The sequence below is a fragment of the Gambusia affinis genome, linkage group LG04 (assembly GCF_019740435.1).
Source record: "Gambusia affinis linkage group LG04, SWU_Gaff_1.0, whole genome shotgun sequence".
In the NCBI taxonomy this organism is placed as follows: domain Eukaryota; kingdom Metazoa; phylum Chordata; class Actinopteri; order Cyprinodontiformes; family Poeciliidae; genus Gambusia; species Gambusia affinis.
Window position 1 is genome coordinate 21,678,976 of NC_057871.1, and position 18,343 is coordinate 21,697,318.

General features: G+C 39.7%; 3 protein-coding genes across 4 annotated transcripts; 2 read left to right on the top strand and 1 right to left on the bottom strand.

Moving 5' to 3' along the window:
• The first annotated feature begins 359 nt into the window (after positions 1 to 359).
• pi4k2a (phosphatidylinositol 4-kinase type 2 alpha) lies at positions 360 to 8,773 on the top strand. Its single transcript, XM_044114346.1, has 9 exons — positions 360 to 910; positions 3,412 to 3,612; positions 4,546 to 4,677; positions 5,349 to 5,502; positions 5,649 to 5,710; positions 6,577 to 6,676; positions 6,881 to 7,014; positions 7,141 to 7,200; positions 7,350 to 8,773. The coding sequence occupies exons 1-9, from the start codon at positions 578 to 580 to the stop codon at positions 7,509 to 7,511; spliced, it is 1,338 nt and encodes a 445-aa protein (XP_043970281.1). The 5' UTR covers positions 360 to 577; the 3' UTR covers positions 7,512 to 8,773.
• Positions 8,774 to 9,592: 819 nt separating this feature from the next.
• Positions 9,593 to 13,042, bottom strand: avpi1 (arginine vasopressin induced 1). The gene is made up of 4 exons (XM_044114402.1): positions 12,978 to 13,042; positions 12,559 to 12,785; positions 11,009 to 11,424; positions 9,593 to 10,126 (listed from the first exon to the last, which is right to left on the bottom strand). Exons 3-4 carry the CDS (start codon positions 11,377 to 11,379, stop codon positions 9,931 to 9,933), a joined length of 567 nt encoding a protein of 188 aa, XP_043970337.1. The 5' UTR covers positions 11,380 to 11,424; positions 12,559 to 12,785; positions 12,978 to 13,042; the 3' UTR covers positions 9,593 to 9,930.
• Positions 13,043 to 14,251: 1,209 nt separating this feature from the next.
• LOC122829621 (zinc finger protein 846-like) lies at positions 14,252 to 17,982 on the top strand. 2 transcript variants are annotated; one of them, XM_044114344.1, is made up of 4 exons: positions 14,252 to 14,349; positions 14,477 to 15,317; positions 16,280 to 16,576; positions 16,799 to 17,982. In XM_044114344.1, exons 2-4 carry the CDS (start codon positions 14,843 to 14,845, stop codon positions 17,374 to 17,376), a joined length of 1,350 nt encoding a protein of 449 aa, XP_043970279.1. In that variant the 5' UTR covers positions 14,252 to 14,349; positions 14,477 to 14,842; the 3' UTR covers positions 17,377 to 17,982. The 2 variants fall into 2 exon arrangements, with proteins under 2 accessions (XP_043970279.1, XP_043970280.1); XM_044114345.1 differs by having other exon boundaries at positions 14,252 to 15,317.
• The last annotated feature ends 361 nt before the right edge of the window (positions 17,983 to 18,343 follow it).

The window sequence follows — 18,343 nt, forward strand, 5'->3', positions numbered from 1 at the left end:
CCTGTATTTATAGTATTGTGTGGACGTAACGAGTAAGCTACAATAGTTCATTGCAAGCAATATGTAAGCTATGGAAAAGATAATAAGAATCAAAAATCAAGAAGGCTTTCATCAACAGATTAATGTCCTTCAATGTCTCACTGAAAAAACAAACAAACTGCTTCTTGCAGTTATTTAATGGATATATATATAGGGCTCAGTTGGAATTTTAGAGAAATCCAGATGCTTCAGATCGAATTTAGTTTAAATAAATCACAGAATGTTTGGTAAAGGCCTTTTGGTAGAGATAATTGATTACATTAACTACACTCTCACGTGTATTTTGTGTGCAGGGTGACTGTATCCAATCAGCAATTGAAATTAGGTTACTGACGGAAGCATTTCAACGCTGATTGGTTGCAGATCAACACACTCAACAGGTCCCGCCTCTTCCCGGAAGATGACAGTCATCTGATTTTGTTAGCCAGCGTCAGAGCTAACCAGCAAAACAACTGTCCTTCCTTTTGTTTTCATCCTCTTTCTCCGTTTTGTCGTCTCTTAACAGAGGATAAAATAACTCCTCAGGTACCTTCGAAGCATGGACGAGACAAGTCCGCTTGTCTCTCCGCTCCGCGACTCTGGGGATTTCAGCTACACGGAGCCCAACAGCCCCCGAGGCGCCTTCGGGAGCACACCGGGCTCCGTGGTACGCATCCCACCCGGGAGTCCCGGAGGGAGCGGGGAGAGACAGCCGCTCTTGGATAAGGACCGAGGACACGGTTCTCGAGAGCGGCACAGGAACGAGTTCCCGGAAGATCCCGAGTTCAGGGAGATCATCCGCAAGGCCGAACGAGCCATAGAGGAAGGGATATACCCAGAGAGGATCTACCAGGGCTCCAGTGGAAGCTATTTTGTCAAAGACTCTCAGGGGGTAAGAGGAGCGGCTTCACATCTACATCCTCAGGTTTCTTAAAGGTTCCCAGAGGTGTCTCCCCAAACATCTGACAGAGTTGGGGTTCAGCTTGAAGACCTCTAGTCCTGAAAAATATTTACATGTGTATTGGGACATAGTTGTGGTCGATTGTTGATAAAGGCCTTCTCTAACAATGCGGTGATGACTTGGCAGATGGACTACAGCACATTTAAACACAACACACACGCACTTTTACCCAGTTAACACAGTAAAAACTAAGATGCAATACATTTAGGCCTAATATAACTTATAACAGCCCCTTGACAGCCTCATTGGGTAAAGAGAGTTTATTTCTTCTTCTCATATTTGCATTTTATAGACAAAGAGCAGATCCTTGTTAATGTGTGCTCCAGTTTACTATTGTAGCTAAATCCATTTTCATAACAAAGCTTTAGAGAATGCTGACCAGAAGCTTAGTATTCAAAGCTTATTATGTCAGACTACTGATGAAACCAGACCCATTCAAAAATGCCTTGTTGTCCCATTAAGCAAAATGTTGCAAAAGAAGTTATCTACTGTCTTAAAGTTTCAATTCAAAAGCACTTTATTTAACCTAAAGGGAAATCAATTGTTGTCGTAGCGCATGTAATCCAAACATCTTCTAACAGTCATTGTAGATGGTGGGAAGGAAAGATCTCCAGTAGCACTCCGTCTTACAACTACTCCGAAAAGGCCTCTGACTGAAGACTGTTGCTTTACGATGGTCTCATGACTATCACAACATGCTAGCAGCTCAATATCTGGGCAGCAGAGACGATATTCCACAGTAACATGTCCTGGGTGACACCATCAGCTGTTTGCAAGCGCTGCTCATCCTTCTCTTTTGCTTTTGCTGCTCCTTTTGTTGGTCTTTAAAATATAAATCTCACTGATATAGTTTTCCAAACAACTCTTGCTTTTTCATGGTTAAAACATTGTAAAGGTAGGTTCCAGACTCCTAAAGGGCTTTAAGACACAATACTAATGCATGTTGGGACTAAGCCAGCATTGCAATTCATTATGGTGTCTGTCTTTTAGGTATAAACTAGTTTGAAACCAATCATTTGCTGGGATAGTGGATCTGCTTTTACTTGCTAAACAGACCTGCGACTCATTGTCTGTAGCTTCAGATAGTGTTAGTGATCGAAGAGTTATCAGTTGCTCAACTTGTTTCCAAGCATTGACTATCTTTTTTTTTTTTTTTTTTTTTTTTAAACTGAGTTTTTCTGAACAGACGCATTAGGCTTTCGTATAAGCTAGAAAAAAAGTATTATTTTGTTGTTCAAGTGACGCTGTGATGACATTTTTGTGGTTTTGAAACTGTAAACTTTTTACCAGTTTACAGTTAAACTTGTAAACTTGTTATCACTTGTTGTTATTATATTACCGTGACACTGATAACAGCTCAAGTCCTTTTTAAAATGCTGTCATCATGTGAGTTTGGCTGTGCAGACAGATGCTAATCAATTCAGGTTCGTCAGCTGGGAAAAAGTCGCATGTCAGCGTTTGTTTAAATCCTTCTATCGCATTGATCAATCACTCTGAAATGAGTTTAGTTTACTTTAGTCGTTCTCACAATGCAACTTCTACTTTCTGTGTGTTTTTTTTTTTTTTTTTTTTTCTCCATAGAAAACTAACTCTTTGATATCAATTTGGACCAAAAATATTGAACTCGCATGCCTTCTTTGCTCTACAAACTGGAACTCTACGAATTGATGCACAGTGACTCGGATAAACACTAAGTCACCATGGAGAAATTAGGGAGCGTTCCTCTTCAAATAAGTACTTTAAACCTTCTTGGTGGCCACCGGATTTAATGGCGGACCTTGAGCCACTCGCATTCCTTCTTAATATGTCCTCATCAATGTGTCCAATGTTGTGCAAAAGAGGGAAAAAAAAGAATGAAGAAAAAGCAGAAGTCTCTTTTTGAAGCTTACATTTAGACCCTCCGTTTCAGTCTATTCGACATTAAAAAAACCACAGTCTTTCATTTACCTCTCTCATTTCGACTCGAGGGAGTTTAAAACAGAAAAGGCCATTGTAGGCGAACCGTAGGAGGTTTTTACTCTACGCAGCGACCTCCTGCCATTGATCCCCACCACTGCGCTTTCTTAAGTTAGTCACTAAGTAGTCATGTGCTACCTCTCTCTGAGGATTTTGTTGTTGTAATTGGTGGGAGTGTGTGTAATACGAGAGACATGTGATTTCTATATTGAACAGTGAAATCACGGCACACCCCAAATCTGTCCTCCTCTTGTCAAACTCCTTATCCTCTTATCTGTTTTTTTTATTTAAGGGAGCCCGTTTGGAAGCTGTTTGTTGTTTTAATTTGTGTACGTTCCAACAGTTTAACCCACATTGAAGCTCTCTATAGTGTCTTTATAGTGTTCAGCTTTATCCCTTTTCGCACTACCTTCTTTAAATGTATTTTACAAACTAATTCAGACCCATTTAGCTTTTTTTCCTCAATGTCTTTGCAGAAAATTATTGGTGTTTTCAAGCCAAAAAATGAAGAACCGTACGGCCAGCTGAATCCCAAGTGGACGAAGTGGCTCCAGAAACTGTGCTGTCCTTGCTGCTTTGGCCGCGACTGTTTGGTCCTAAACCAGGGCTACCTCTCAGAGGCCGGGGCCAGCCTGGTTGATCAGAAACTGGAACTCAACATTGTCCCCAAGACCAAGGTATCTTCACTCACTCCACTGCCTACATATTTCCCCAAGAGCCTGATTTATGTCAGCAGGCAGAACTTCAGCAGATCTGATACATCAGGACAAAAGGGGAGTTGAAAGAGCCAGAAAGCCAAGCGCTATATTTCTATTTATGTCTGGCTGCCAAACAGAATTAGTTTTGGATGTATCATTGCATATTTATATTAACGTTGATTTTTAAAATCGTTCATCATGCATCCATGGTTTAACAGTACAGAGCTGCTATTGCTGCCTTTGTTTTAAAGTTGAATTATCCTCAGCAGAAGAGGAGTTCTGGGCAGGTCCATACGGTGCCTGTACTATTTTTTTTTTTTCCCTCCACCATGCCTTTGTAATTTTTACTAGATGCTATTTATTTATTTTATCTTCAGTAATTTGATAGTTTTGTTCAAAGACTTTAGTTAAAAAAATCTGCCTCCACTGTTATAAATTACCTTTCCAAACTAAAATAATCTAATTGATTGTCTAATAAAAATCCATGTGATCTTTCTTGACTGTCATGAGTAGCTTGTTGCTCCAATATTTTCCAAGTTATTTTTGTTTAACTAATAATTCGGACTGCTCAATTTAAGGAACATTTCTCTTACAGAGGTTTATCTGTGAGACACGTGGTGCTGTTGGTATTTAGGGAACATGTATTTCATTCAACTGGCCGAACTGGAAACTTGATGTTTTATATCCTACCAAAAAAATATAAGCTTTTAAATATTGTTTCCATATAAAATGAAGCTATAAGCAGAGTTTAACTGTCTACACAATTTCCTAATGGCTCTATTATTTCTAATCTGACTTTAACTAGAAGTCTAGTACCGTAAAAGTAAAAGTTGTCAAGAAATGTCATTAAAGCCTGAAACATTTTTTTTTTTTTTTTCAGTTACAATTTCTGAGTCTTCGTTGTCATTTTAGGTGGTGTATTTGGCAAGTGAAACATTCAACTACAGTGCCATAGACAGGGTCAAGTCTCGTGGGAAGAGGCTGGCTCTGGAGAAGGTGCCCAAAGTAGGTCAGCGCTTCCACAGAATTGGACTTCCACCTAAGGTAAAAATATTGATGATTATAGAAATCTTTTTTTTTTAATGAGGATTTCACATCTTAAGTCTTCAAAGTCAATACCTGCCTGTTTTTCAGTGAATTGTATCCGTATTTTAGTTATTTACATTTATTGCTCCGATGTAAATATTTTCTATAAGCTGGATTTTAATAAGCTGAAATTCAAATGGCGTTTTAAATGCATTGAAAAAAAAAAAAAAAGCATAACAGCAGGTCAGTGCTCATCAGTATCAACAGTTCGTCACATGACTGCCAGAAATAGTCATTGGTAAAACCTGCTCTTCGTCTTTTCAAACGGTAATCTAAAAGGAAACAAAACAAAAGTAAAAGTGACTTTGAATGCAAACCGAAACCGGGTCACAAGACGTAATTGGATTTTAATATTTAGTAAGGTAATAAAATCTACTGTACATCTGGAGGCTGCGGATAATTTGCTGATTTGTTTTCCCCAGCATTTTTATTTTCTTCATATTTTAAGCATGAAAAGAAATTGAAGCTAAATTAGTACCTCTGGATTTTGACCAGAAAGTGACGTTACCAAAATATGCCTGGACTGTCTTCTGATGTGTATAGTTGAGGAAAAAAAAACAAAAAAAAAGTCCCACCTACACGTGTTAAGATTTTTATTTTTTATTTTTCCTCTCTCTAAACTTGAACAGGTCGGATCCTTCCAAATGTTCGTCGATGGATACAAGGATGCAGATTTCTGGCTGCGGAGGTTTGAAGCGGAGCCCTTGCCGGAAAACACAAACCGTCAGCTACAGCTGCAGTTTGAACGCCTCGTGGTCCTCGACTACATCATCAGGAACACGGGTAACTGTGCTCAAAACATAGATATTCAAGTTCCGGTATTTATTGGAATGTAGTTATTGGATAAGATTTTATTAGAAACTCAACCTCGTTGCTTCTTTTGAGATGTCCCTTCTGAACACAGCTTTTTGGCTGTTTTTAAAATCTAGATAGAGGAAATGACAACTGGCTGCTGAAATATGACTGTCCCATGGACTCTGGTGGTAACAGGGTAAGGACAGACACACACACACACACACACACACACAGACATATTCTTGTACCTCTATTGCTCTGAAGACTTTGCATTGACTTCCATTCATTTTAGTAACTGCATTTATGCCCATCCCAAATCTCTTACCCTAACCAATATCACTGTATTCTGACCATAACCTTACCAATACTTGACTCATACCTTACCTCTAAACCGAACTATAAAAGCTCAGTACAAAGGGAACAACAAAGCGAGGATTAGAGAAATGTCCTCACTTCCCGAAAAAGATTTCCATTTGTTTGTTAAATGTGTTTTTCGCTTCTCTATACTTGGCATGCTCAACTACATACACACACACACACACACACACACACACACACACACAAAAACCTACTTGGGATCAGTAGTTTCATTTTGACTCTCTCTTTCATTATAAATGACATAAGTAAACACATTTAACCATCGTTTTCTTAACTGTAATGTTCATTGAGAAGTTCAAGAACAAATGCACCTGTGGTAAATGGTGAAGTTTTTCTCTTTGTCAGTAAGAAACTTTAATTTTTCACCTCCTGTTGTTGCCTCCTAGCTCCTTTAGGGAGTAAGTATTACAAGTAATCAGAAAGAAGTATCTTTATGCAAACCTATGACATGTTTGCGTGTTTTTTTTGACATTTTAAAAACACACGGACAAATATTGCTATCTGTTCATCAATCTTCATGGAAGCATTTTAACACGAATATCATTTTGTGATCGGGCTTTAAATGTGGCTGGCTCCTCAGAACCTAACCCACCTCTACGTTGACCCAGGGCTAACTGAGAGACCAGATCAAAGTGGATATTTTGTGCTGTGTTTATCTTGAATGTTTGCATTTCCCCCCTCCAGGACACAGATTGGGTTGTAGTCAAGGAGCCCATCATCAAGTTGGCAGCTATAGACAACGGCCTTGCCTTTCCACTCAAACACCCCGACTCCTGGAGAGCTTGTAAGAAACTCTTGCATGCATATATCACTTACCAGTAGACTGATGTCTCTCACAAATGTATTCTAAGGAGTCTGTTTGGTGTATTTGTCATTTCTCTGTTGAAATATACTGGTTGTTTTGGTGACATAGCAGCAGATTATCAGCGTTAATGATAATATTGTTTTAAGACGCTGTTCAGAAACGGCTCTTCTGTCTGATTTGCAGACCCGTTCTACTGGGCATGGCTGTCCCAAGCCAAAGTGGCTTTCTCCATGGAAATCAAAGAGTTGGTGCTTCCCAAACTATCTGATCCGAACTTCATCAAAGACCTGGAAGAGGACCTCTATGAACTATTTAAGGCAAGAAAAGCCACAGCATTGACGTAAATTGTAGCTGCAAGGTGAAGTAGGAATCGGTGGTTGACATAGAAGGTGGCTAGTTTACGTGAAGGTAACAAACAGGCACATATTGGCTTTTTGTTACAGAAAGATCCGGGCTTCGACAGGGGACAGTTTCACAAGCAAGTATCTGTCATGAGGGGGCAGGTGAGTTCTCTCCTCTCTTTCCTATGATTGCTCTAAAATCTAAAATTGAAACCCTACTAGAAAAACTTTATCAAATATTTTTTTTTAGGGATTTGTGATCTAAAAATAAATGTTTTTGCTTTCTCACATTCTTATCATTCCATCTTCAGATCTTAAACATATGCCAAGCAATGAAAGATGGCAAATCCCCACTCCAGTTGGTCCAGATGCCCCCGGTCATTGTTGAAACGGCGAGAGCACCTCAGAGAGCAAACAGTGAATCCTACACACAGAGTTTCCAGAGCAGAAGACCCTTCTTCACCTGGTGGTAGTGCAGAAGAAAAGCAGCAGCAGATTGCCGCGCTGAGGGAGCGTCTATGCATGGATGGAGGAGAAAACAGATTTTTGTTTTGGGAAGAAAAAAAGGTCCTACCACCTCTCTTCTCCTTGTGTTTTTCTTTTTCTTTTTTTTTTTTTGCTGCAGAAGGAAAGTTATTGGATGTAGGAATGAGGCCAAAAGAAGAGGGATTTCCCAGAATATCTTCCCTCTTTGCATCCGTGCCTTGTGTTAATATGATTGAAGAAGGTTTTGTGCAATGACATTTCTCTGCACTCATTGGTGCATGTTATGGTTGCTCACACACCCACTTGCACACCACTCAGAACCCTCGTGTTCATTTGTGTGTGTGGTTTTTTTTTTTTGCATTCCATTTGTTTTCCTTTCGTCTCAACACTCATGCAGGTTTCCTCTCCCACGCTGGCAACAGCAGTGCCAATACATTTGCTTTTCCTCGACTATGAGGTTAACTCTCACACAGTTAGGAAGAGGGGCACTAAAGCTGTTTGCATTTCTATACGTTGACCGTGTGAACTGGATTCACAGTATGCATCGTTACTATGGTAATCAAAATCTACGTCTAAGCCGTCTGAGGTGACGTTACCAAACAGAGGTACGTACATTTAAAGAGATTGAATAAGATGGCAGCCATGTTACTTGTTTGCCTAATTCGTGGTTTGTTTGTTTTTTTTTCCTTAAAATTAATTAAAAATCAATTAAAAAAGAGCAAAGTTCTGCTTCTGTAACCAAACAGGTGGGTGGTTTGTACCGCCCCCGTTTTTCCCAGTCATGACGATTCCCCGGACGTTTGTGGCTCTTGGGGTCGACCCAAGTAAACGAGAAGTAACATACTGCTGAACTGACATTGTTTTGTCACACTGCACTGTATAATTTGTATGTAATATTTAATGATAGATTATAACTGAAATATATTCAATTAATACTGATTTGTGTTCTTTTGCATTCTTTCCGTCTGAGCTGGTAGATCCAGTTCTTGTTTGAAAATAATATCCTCAATATAAACATTTTGGCGAAAGTATTTTCAAGCATTAAAGCTGCGTATAGGTTCAGACCCTTTCACCCTAGCAGCTGGACTGAATTTCCAAGACTGAAGTGGACTTTTACCACCGTAAAACAATCCAACCTGAACATCAGTGGTTTATGTAAATACTCATTATATGAACTGCTATGTTCCACTTGCTCAGATCCCGTATTAATAGCCACTCAACCCAAAAAATGAAGACTGGCTAAAAGTTCTTTGAGTAAATCGCTTCAATTTTTTTTTTTTTTTTTTTTTTTGGTCTATCAATGAGTTTGTTTTAGTTGTGGCTGCTCTCTCAAGCTGGAAAGAGATTAGCCCTCCTCAGCACCAACTCTTCCAATTTTAAGCTAAAAGAAAATGCCAAGAGAGTTAACTATTGTAGGCAAGACGGTCACTGCGTGAAGCCATTTAAGAATTGTAAAAACCCTGCAAAATCCCTCTAACTGATGAAACTACTTGGTTAAAACTGAAAGCAGCCCAACCTTTTAACAATTTGACCGGTATTTTTCTTTTTAAATCCTCTGATTTTATGTCTTTTGTTTTACTTTCTACTGTGAACAGGCCTTCATCTGATCAGGTAGTGATCAAATACCAAACTTTTGAAATACCAAAAGTACAATAACTATCAGAACTACTTGCACACCATAGACCTGCAACAGCAAGCTTTCAAGCTTAAAAGTCATCACACAAATTATCATTTGTTTGCCCAATAAATTCTAGGATGCTTGTTTCACACAGAAAAAGAGAAACGTTTCACTTTTGCTTTCCATCTATAGATTTAACCAGTGCAAGTTGTGCTTTGTGAAGTGTAAAAAAGCACCATTTTATCCATATTACATTTTCTGAAACTTTGTGACTCCACCTTATTGCTGGTAGTGATGTTCTAGGACTGATTGTGTCTGTTAATCCAGAATGAAACAAAAAGCTGCAGGGACCGTTTCTGTTGATGAAGCTTTGATCATTATTATTATTATTATTATAAATAACTGCTTTACTGTTTAGATACATTTCTTGTGTGAGAGTACTCATGCAAAATCAGAAGTCATTATGGACTGAAATCTTTGTAATATTTTAAAGGACATCGTAATTTTACGTCTTTACAAGCTCAAATGTTTATTACATTTATCTAAAAGAAATTCCACATCCAACTATATGCAGTTGTGGAATACTATTATTGCCCCACACAACCTCTTGTTTTAAACACACATAGTTTGACATGATAGTGCACCTATAATCTGTTTTTAGCAGATACAGCAACACAGAAGAGATTTACCTATTGTAATACACAACATAACACATTTCCATCAATGCAGAAACAGGGTTTTCACTTATTACTGTCCTTCCGTCTTCTAGGGATTGTTAGGGATTGTTTTCAGTGGAGGATGCGGTGAAGGTAGCGTTCAGAATCTCTGGCACTCTCCATCCTAATGCCCAACCTCCATGATGTTGGCTTGACAGGATTTTGATTCCCTGTAATGTCTTCCTCTGCTGGCAGTTTAAATGTCTCCAGACTTTCTGACTGATCAGCATTACCTTCGACAGAGTAGACGGCTAATGGCTCCTCAACCCTGAAGACAGAAAGGCAACAATAAGTTTATCTGACCACCATGAAATCTTCAAAAAAACAATAATTCAAGATAGAACAGTCATAAATCACAAATGCAACAAATAGTTTATGCATGAACATTTTCTAATCTGGGTTAGATTAGAAAATGATTGGAAACAGCAAATGCAGTTCATTCATAGCAAATGCTATGAAAGCACAGCAAATGCAGATCTTCCAAACTATTCTTGAGGTCCAAACTATATATTAAACATTCCAAACTATGTTTAATGCTCTTATTAACAGCACTTTGTGTATTCACACAGCTCCAATAATTTGTTAACAAGAAACAGGTTTTCAACAGTTTGAAAACCTGATTTCAGATAAATCAAGTCACATTTCGTTGTATAATCCATTTCAGCAACCGAGCAATTCAAAGTGCTTTACATTGAAAACATGAAACAACAAACAGCAGGACACATTACACTGCTGTGGCTGTAGGATCCCACAGTTGCTATTTTGAATAAGTTAGGGACACTATTGTCAGTCACATATTCCTAATGGAATTAGCAAGTCTTTCTAATGAAATCTCCTGATTTGCATTCATTTGTTTTATCCCCCTTCTGAATCAAGGTTTGTCTGGTTATTAGATTTTTAGAAAAATGGGCTTGCTGTAATCTCACACATTCTTATAACAGTGTGTGATTCTTCATTACTAGCCTGAGAAGGCCAGCTTCATCGCAGTGAGGAATGTGAAACATGAAGTATGAGGCGTCTTTGCGAAAAGGTCTGTAGGCAGAGCAGAACTCAGTATTGCAGGGTCGGTGTTGGTGTGTCAGGTCCTTGATATTAAACACACCTTTCAAGACACAAACTCAGAATCCTCCTATCAGACGTTTTCACATACCTGAGATACCCCGCAGTTCTGAGCCACTTGTGTTTACTGTGTCCTTCCGCTCTGATTCCGGTCTTATTCCTGGCTCGAACTCTCAGCCCCACCAAGGCCTGGGCCAGGTCCACTTCATCCTCTACCTGCTCCTCCTCAGTCTGCTTTCCCTCCTCTGCTCCTTCCGGATTTGCTTCCACGTCCTGCCACACCAGCTTCGCCCGATGTTCCGCGTTTCTGTCCCCCGCCGTTCTGAACAGCCTGTGCAGCTGATGCAGGTTCACCCCTGAGAAGATGTTGGAGCAGCCCGACTTCCTACTGCGTCGACTGGAAGGTTTCCACTCCGCAGGCAGACCGTCCTCCGTGGAGCTGACTTCTAAGGCCTCTGCCATATTATTATGTCAGACAGCTTAGTTGTGGTTGTTTTTTTTTATATCCTGCACAAGAATAAAAAAAGGTAACCTTAAAAAAATAACTGGAAGATAAAATAATTGAAAAGAGGGAGGAAATCTAAGAAAAGAAGCTAAGCTGTTCAAACTAAATAGAAGAGACTTCATGGAAGCTTCTTGCCACCGCAGACAAAAGTCACCATATTCCATCATTGATGCAACAAACATCCACGCCTCTACTGGATTAGGCCAAAAGTAGTCTTCTGACCTCAAAGACTTATGATCAAATATAAATTGTCAAAAAAATAAATAAATAAATGCAACCAAAACACAAAAACACACATTGGAAACAGGACAAAACGCTGGTCATAAAACAAGAGATTGACTGCTACTAAGCAAATTAAGATTTTTTTTACATTGATTATTGCAAGAGTTTTAATAATTTTGAGACATTCTTTTAACACAGAGTAAGTAGATTTAGATGAATTGTCTTTTTTCAAATGTAATATTTTACAGGAAGTTTTATTATCTATTGAGAGATGTTTGTGTCTTATCAGAACCAAGCGTCTTGGCTTAAATATGAGTGTGAAAACGTTTGGACTTACCTTTACGTGTTCAGTCCTAAGAAAAATGTAAAATCTGCACAGCTAAAATCTATCAATAATGTATCATTTGGTAACAAATTCCACAAACAAATCAATCAATCTGCTTAATTTTGCAGCAGCAGTTTATGATGTACTGAAGCGTCCCGCATTAAGAGATCTCATGTTTTTTTGTTGATTGAATACAGTTTTCAATAAATTACAAAAAATCTATACTTTGCAAAACTAGTCATCCATGTTTGCGAATTTAGGCCATCTTGCTACTCTCTGAGAAAATATTTGAATAGAAAATGATTGATAAATTTTGCTTCAGATTTTAGATGCCCAACATCTAATATATTCTGATCTTTCTTCAGAATATAAAAGAATATAAAAGAACATAAAAATTACTGAACATAAAAATTACTGACAATATTCGCTCACAGTATTTTTATGAGGTAGCCCAGAGGTTCTTTCATTTACCAATCAAATGGCACTCGGGAAAAACTTTTTTATAAACCGAGAAATAATGTGGCTTACTCTGAGAAGTTCTTTTGAAAAACAAAAAACAAATGCAGTGTGGTCCAATCATAATGCTTACCTTAGGTTCTGTAGATTGAATGAGACGGTCTGACTCTACACTACAGTCAGGCACTGACAACCTAATTACTGAACCAGCATCTAGGCTGCAGCCTTCACCGCCACCTAATGCTGAGCTGACCCAGTTCTAACGACAGCGTCAGAGGCAAATAGAGCCGCCGGGGAAAGAATAATCAAAGAGTAATCCAGCAGTGACGTCAGGCCCAAGGCGATCACCTCAGCGTCAGTCTGTAAACAAAGAGGGAGAGAGAATTTAACAACCAGGAAAAGAATGTGTGGAAATATCAAGGCTGAGTGGGATTATGTGGAGAAGTAACCTTGAACAAATGAGGAGAAAGCACAAGAATAGAAAGGTTCTGTTATTTGAATATTGAACTACACATCCGTTTCCTACAGCTGTAGATATGTGCCGTAACTCACGACAGTCTGAAGTTGGAAGCCCCCCTGCCATCACTCTAATCTTTAGCTCCCTCCACTGATTGTCTATCAGATTCAGGTCTGGACTTTGGCTGGGCCACGCCAACATGTTAATGTTACATCCAGTAAGATAAGTTAAAAACGTGTTGGTAAAATTAAACGATTGCTTTGAACTTAAATCCACCAGGAGAATTTGGGGCTTAACTTTATGTTGCACTTTGTTTCTTTATGTTTGCTGTATTGTGGAACAAGTGATAGTACAAGAGGTTTTCCTTGCCTGGGCAAGCAAAGCATGCTTGACAATAAAAAGCCTTTCACTTCTCACTTTTGAGCCGTTATTTAGCAGGATCCTGGCAAGGAGGCCATTCTAGCAGTTCTTTCTAAATTAGACCTTGAGGGATTTTTTTATTCCTTGAGTGACTTTATAAATCTAAAAGTCCAGTTTTTTAATCAGATGCCCGAATGTTACTTTATAGGTCAATGTGCAAATCATCATCCTTGACTAGACCTAATCATGGTTGGGGAAGATCCCAAAAATGATTTCCAAGAGTGGACTCATGCATTTTACTGGCACAAGATGAATGCTTAGCAGGCCAATTGCAGATTTTTGTTTTTTAAAGTGTGTTGAGTGACATTAGATTTGATGTTTTTCTAATATTTTTTTTTTGTTGGATGGGTATTAAAAGCAGTGGGTAGGGTAAACAAACAGGAAACAACTTTGGTATTAAGTAGTCCAAGTTGTCTAATAGCTCAATTAGAAAAGCTGGAACAGAACGCAGAGGTTCACTAAGAAAGAAAAGGATCAACAAAACAGTGATCCAATTGAGAATTAAAGGCACAGCAAGAGATAAATAATACCACTATAACAGAGAGGACAATTAGATTAAGACTAGTCTGGGTTAAGGTCAAGAGAAAATTACGAATTGGTGCATTAAATGTAAAATGGGTTAAAAAAAATCTGCAGTAACCAGTTCTTAAATATTTCTCAGGTGCCTCTTCATTAGAGGAAGTCTTCAAAAACCAGCAGTAAACATTAGGTAGCAGCAAAATGATTAGCCTCGTTTGATGCAACATTCACTTTGTTGATTGTAAAGCCTATTAAATGGGTTCTACAAACAGGTTTTTCAATAAATATCGTCAAAGTTATACAATTATCTGATTTCATGGTATGTAATTTTCCTTGTGACACCTGAACGTAACGTCAATCGTCCAGCAGGTGTGTGAGTGCAATATAAGCAGCTGTGTGGCTGCGCTTCAGTAAATTTGCAACACTTCATTTTTTCAGACTCTACGGATTCAACTTTCCAGAATGTATGTTCAGCAAAGAGCAACTTGCATCTGCGATAAACCACCCAAATACAAAATAGGCGGTGTGGTACGTTCAAAGCTCCAAAGTAGACTTCTTTGATGTATTTTGTTAGAAAATTAGGTTGTTTCTTGATTGACTTATTTCATTTTTTTTGTTTATTTGTCTATGTTTGTCCTTACTGTGATGTTTGTAGCCATCCTCGGGCCTTCCGGTTGGATTCTATCAAACTTAGACCACTACAAAGGCCGAGAGTAATGGCAGATACGCTTGCTGTTGAATATGGGATTTGAATATTGTTGGATACTGGAATAAAGTCTAGTATCATGACTGGTGTGCGGGGTTTTTTGTGAATAAAAGTTGCAATTTAGCACGCCCGCCATTAGGTGTCGCAATGTGTGGGAGACACAAGAATACCAACCTCAATTTTTTTTTTTTTTTTTTTTTGAGAGCGACTGAAATTTCATACATATCTCATTGTGCGGAAGTGGCGTTTCTGTTTACAAACCAGCAGCAAACCTAGGTCGATCAAAGAAAAATATTACAAAAAATTGAATGCGCCATGAAGCCGCAGCTGTCCGGGGCGCAAAGGCGAGCGTTTGCGCCTTCATTACGCGGATCTGAGGCTGTGCGGTCAATTCAAGAGGAGCTTGTTGCTGCGATACACGGAGCTCTGGAAGTGGCTGTGGAGATCGCAGTCCGGGAGGTGCGAACGCTCGTAAGTCAGGCGACAAGCGACATGTATGTAGAGCTGCGGAGGGAAAACGAGTCCCTGAAAGAGAAGCTGCAGCGGGCAGAAGAGATGCTGGCTGAATGTGAGCGGCTTGAGGATAATGACAGTGGCGTTATGCGAAGAGGCGAGGCGCCCCACCCTACTCCCTGTGGCATTCGTCTAAACACGAATGCTACAACGGAGAGCACCGAGATCAGGAGTGAGCCTGCAGGTCACGACTGCCCTGGCCCGGATGTTCGAGGTGAATATATGAACAGACGTGAGGAGCTGCTAGCCTCAGAACAAGAAAAGGATCATAATAAAGGTAGGGCAACATGTCTGTGTACATATAGGTGTTATGTTTCATTTACACCACATTTCTGATAGTATTTGTTTACCCTCACACACGAACATTATTGTTAAAGGTTTATATCGGCTCATCCTGTGCCTATTTATCTTCAACTCTAAGAAAGCTTTCTATATTTAGGGCAGGGGTGCCAAACTCCAGTCCTGGAGGGCCACTGTTCTGCAACTTTTAGATATGCCTCTGCTGCACCACACCTGTATAGAATTAGGTCATTAGCAAGGGACTGGACAACTGATCTACACAAGGAGGAGGCAATTAAGCCATTTCATTACAGTGTTTTGTACCTTTGGCCATCTAAAAACTGCAGGACAGCGAACCTCGAGGACTGGAGTTTGACAGCTGTGGTTTAGGCAGACTAATGACCATTCGTAGAAATGCTTATTTGTGAGGTCAAACGCTGATGTTGGACTACAAGGCTTGGTTTGCATTCCTCTTTCTAATCCATCCCAGTGATGTTTCATTGAGTAGAGGTCAGGACTCTGCAGGCCAGTCATGTTCCTCTATACCAGCGCTCAGGCCCCCCTGCTCTGCATGTTTTAGATGTACCTCTACTCCAGAGCAGCTGATTCAAATGATTGCATGACCATCAAGTGCTGCAGAAGCCTGTTAATCACCCACATATTCAATCCAGGTGTGTGGCAGAAGGGAAACACCTAAAACATGCAGGGCATGGGGGGGGGCGTGAGGACCGGAATTGAGAAACACTGCTTTATAGACTCTCCTTTGTGTACTGGTGCATTATCGTGTTTAAACAGGAAGGAGTCATTCCCAAAATGTTCAGCAAAATGCAGATGGTGAATAAACAACAACAAAAAAGTCTATGCACTTTTCTTTTGCATTACATTCAGTGTAATTACAACAAAAAATTCTGTTGAACATTTTCCTATTTTTACAATTTGCTTCATTTTTTTTTTCCATAGATCCCACTGAGATGACATCTCAGATGATTGCATTGAAAAACGAAGGTGCGATAACGTGTCAAAACCCACGAGTTCCAGAGTCGGCGCCACCTCTCAGTACTGCCATGAAATTTACAGTGGAGCAAGTTATCTTAAAGCAGGAAAGACTGGAAGAGCAAAGGAGTGGGGCGTCCTGCTCTTTGGAATTAATTAAAGAGGAAAACTTAAGCATGGAGGGCATCGGGTGGCCACCAGAGGAGACAGAGATTCAGAGTCAAGATCCAGAGACTCATCTTCTTAGTGCAAGTGTCGATCAAGGTAAGAGGCAAACGAGATGAGCTCAAAGTTGAAGAAATGTTCAGAAGCATTTCTATTTTAAATGTTTGGTCAATTTTGCCCTCTCTATCCAATTGAAATAAAACTTCACTCTTTCATGTTAAAACAAGCAAAAAATAGAATATATTTGTGACAAAAGATTGTAAACCTTACATTTTTCATCATGACGTTGTGGTTTTACCCGATTTATTTTCATTCCCTCAGCTTGTCCTCCAGACATGAGCAGCAGCCTCCCACCGGCCTCCGATCTTCAGTCCGCCTCCCCCGAGTTTCCAAACATCTTCCACCTGGCAGAACAAGCTTCTGTATCACAAGTTCCTCCGCAGGTCCACAGATTCCACATGGGAGCAGACCGCAGCGTCTCCACCGTTCCCATGTGCAAGTTCTGCGGTCAGACCTTCCCCCTGCCCAGCCTGCTGCGGCGACACTACGGCCAGTGCCGCCAGAGGCTCCAGCAGCGCTGTCTGCCGCCCGTATCGGGGGGTGCGCGAACCAGGCTGCAGCTGTACCCCCCAGGCTGCAGCCCCTTCCGCTGTACCGTGTGCAGCCGAGAGTTCAACCGCTTGGAGAACCTGAAGACCCACCTGCGCATCCACACCGGAGAGAGGCCGTACACCTGCTCTGTGTGCCTCAAGTGTTTCCGCCACTCGGGAGCGCTCACCCGCCATTTCCGCATCCATACCGGGGAGAAGCCGTACATCTGCGGGCAGTGCGGGAAGTCGTTTAGGAACTGTGGTGGGCTCAAATTCCACCAGCGTTCTCACAGCGATCACCAGCAGTAGATTTAGAGAGTGCTAACTTCTTTAATGCATTAAATTATAAGCTTATTCATCTAAAGCAGATGATTAAATATATCAGTTTCTCAACACGATTTCCCAAGATTGATTTTGGCAAAAAATTTCCAGTGTAACTTTTTTTTATTTATTTTAGACAAAACGATTAACTGTTAGTCAAAATCTGTAAAGAGTTAATACAATACGCAAGTGTCACGTTTCGAAAAGAAATACTACTATTGGGGTTTCAATTGCATTTTTCATTTATTGAAATGCTCTGATGCTTTTAGGGTAAATATTTTTATACATGGTTTTTACGGGGTCTTATAAAATGTTTCCTTGACAAAGTATTTTCACAAATTAGCCTTTTTAATTATGTGGTGGAGCTGTAATGTCTGAGTCAGCATTTAATAAAGCCTTCAAATGGTGGAATGTATTAGATTAACTTATTAATAGCGGTATACAGGTATGGTGCATTGTGACAATAGTAGTGCATAATGACATTTCATGTTTTTTGTGGGGCCTTCTGATTTCAAAGTGCTGTTTTTTGCCATTCTATTTTTAGTATTTAAATAAATTCACTGTATGAGCCAGTTTGAGCTGGTATTATTGACTTGTGTGCTTATTTAACATAACAGTAGAGGGCGACAAAGATCATTTCTCCCTTTCAACTCATGCTGGGTAGTCCCAAAATATTTAACACCAACATACAAATACATTCAGGACGTCAGTTTGACAGTAATTGCTTTGCTTATCCAGTCAAAAACATTTCAAATTCTTGGCATTTAATTTCTGACAACCTGAATTATCATTTTAGAAACATGTAAGCAATATAACACTTTACCAGCCAGTTCCTGAACGGATCCACATCACTATTCAGTCAGGTGGGTCATGTTTAAGAAAGCATCACAACTCTTGTGAAATGTGACAACTCTCCAACTGAAACTTATTTTAATCAGACAATCATGCACTATCA

Bases quoted from the DNA above. Each gene is read 5' to 3' on its own strand.
- pi4k2a (XM_044114346.1), top strand. From the start codon at position 578: ATGGACGAGACAAGTCCGCTTGTCTCTCCGCTCCGCGACTCTGGGGAT. The intron at 3,613-4,545 runs GTATCTTCACTC...TTGTCATTTTAG, and splicing joins ACATTGTCCCCAAGACCAAG to GTGGTGTATTTGGCAAGTGA. The intron at 7,015-7,140 runs GCAAGAAAAGCC...TTTTTGTTACAG, and splicing joins ACCTCTATGAACTATTTAAG to AAAGATCCGGGCTTCGACAG.
- avpi1 (XM_044114402.1), bottom strand. From the start codon at position 11,379: ATGGCAGAGGCCTTAGAAGTCAGCTCCACGGAGGACGGTCTGCCTGCG. The intron at 10,127-11,008 runs GTATGTGAAAAC...TTCTGTCTTCAG, and splicing joins AGAACTGCGGGGTATCTCAG to GGTTGAGGAGCCATTAGCCG.
- LOC122829621 (XM_044114345.1), top strand. From the start codon at position 14,843: ATGAAGCCGCAGCTGTCCGGGGCGCAAAGGCGAGCGTTTGCGCCTTCA. The intron at 15,318-16,279 runs GTAGGGCAACAT...TTTTTTCCATAG, and splicing joins AGAAAAGGATCATAATAAAG to ATCCCACTGAGATGACATCT. The intron at 16,577-16,798 runs GTAAGAGGCAAA...TCATTCCCTCAG, and splicing joins TAGTGCAAGTGTCGATCAAG to CTTGTCCTCCAGACATGAGC.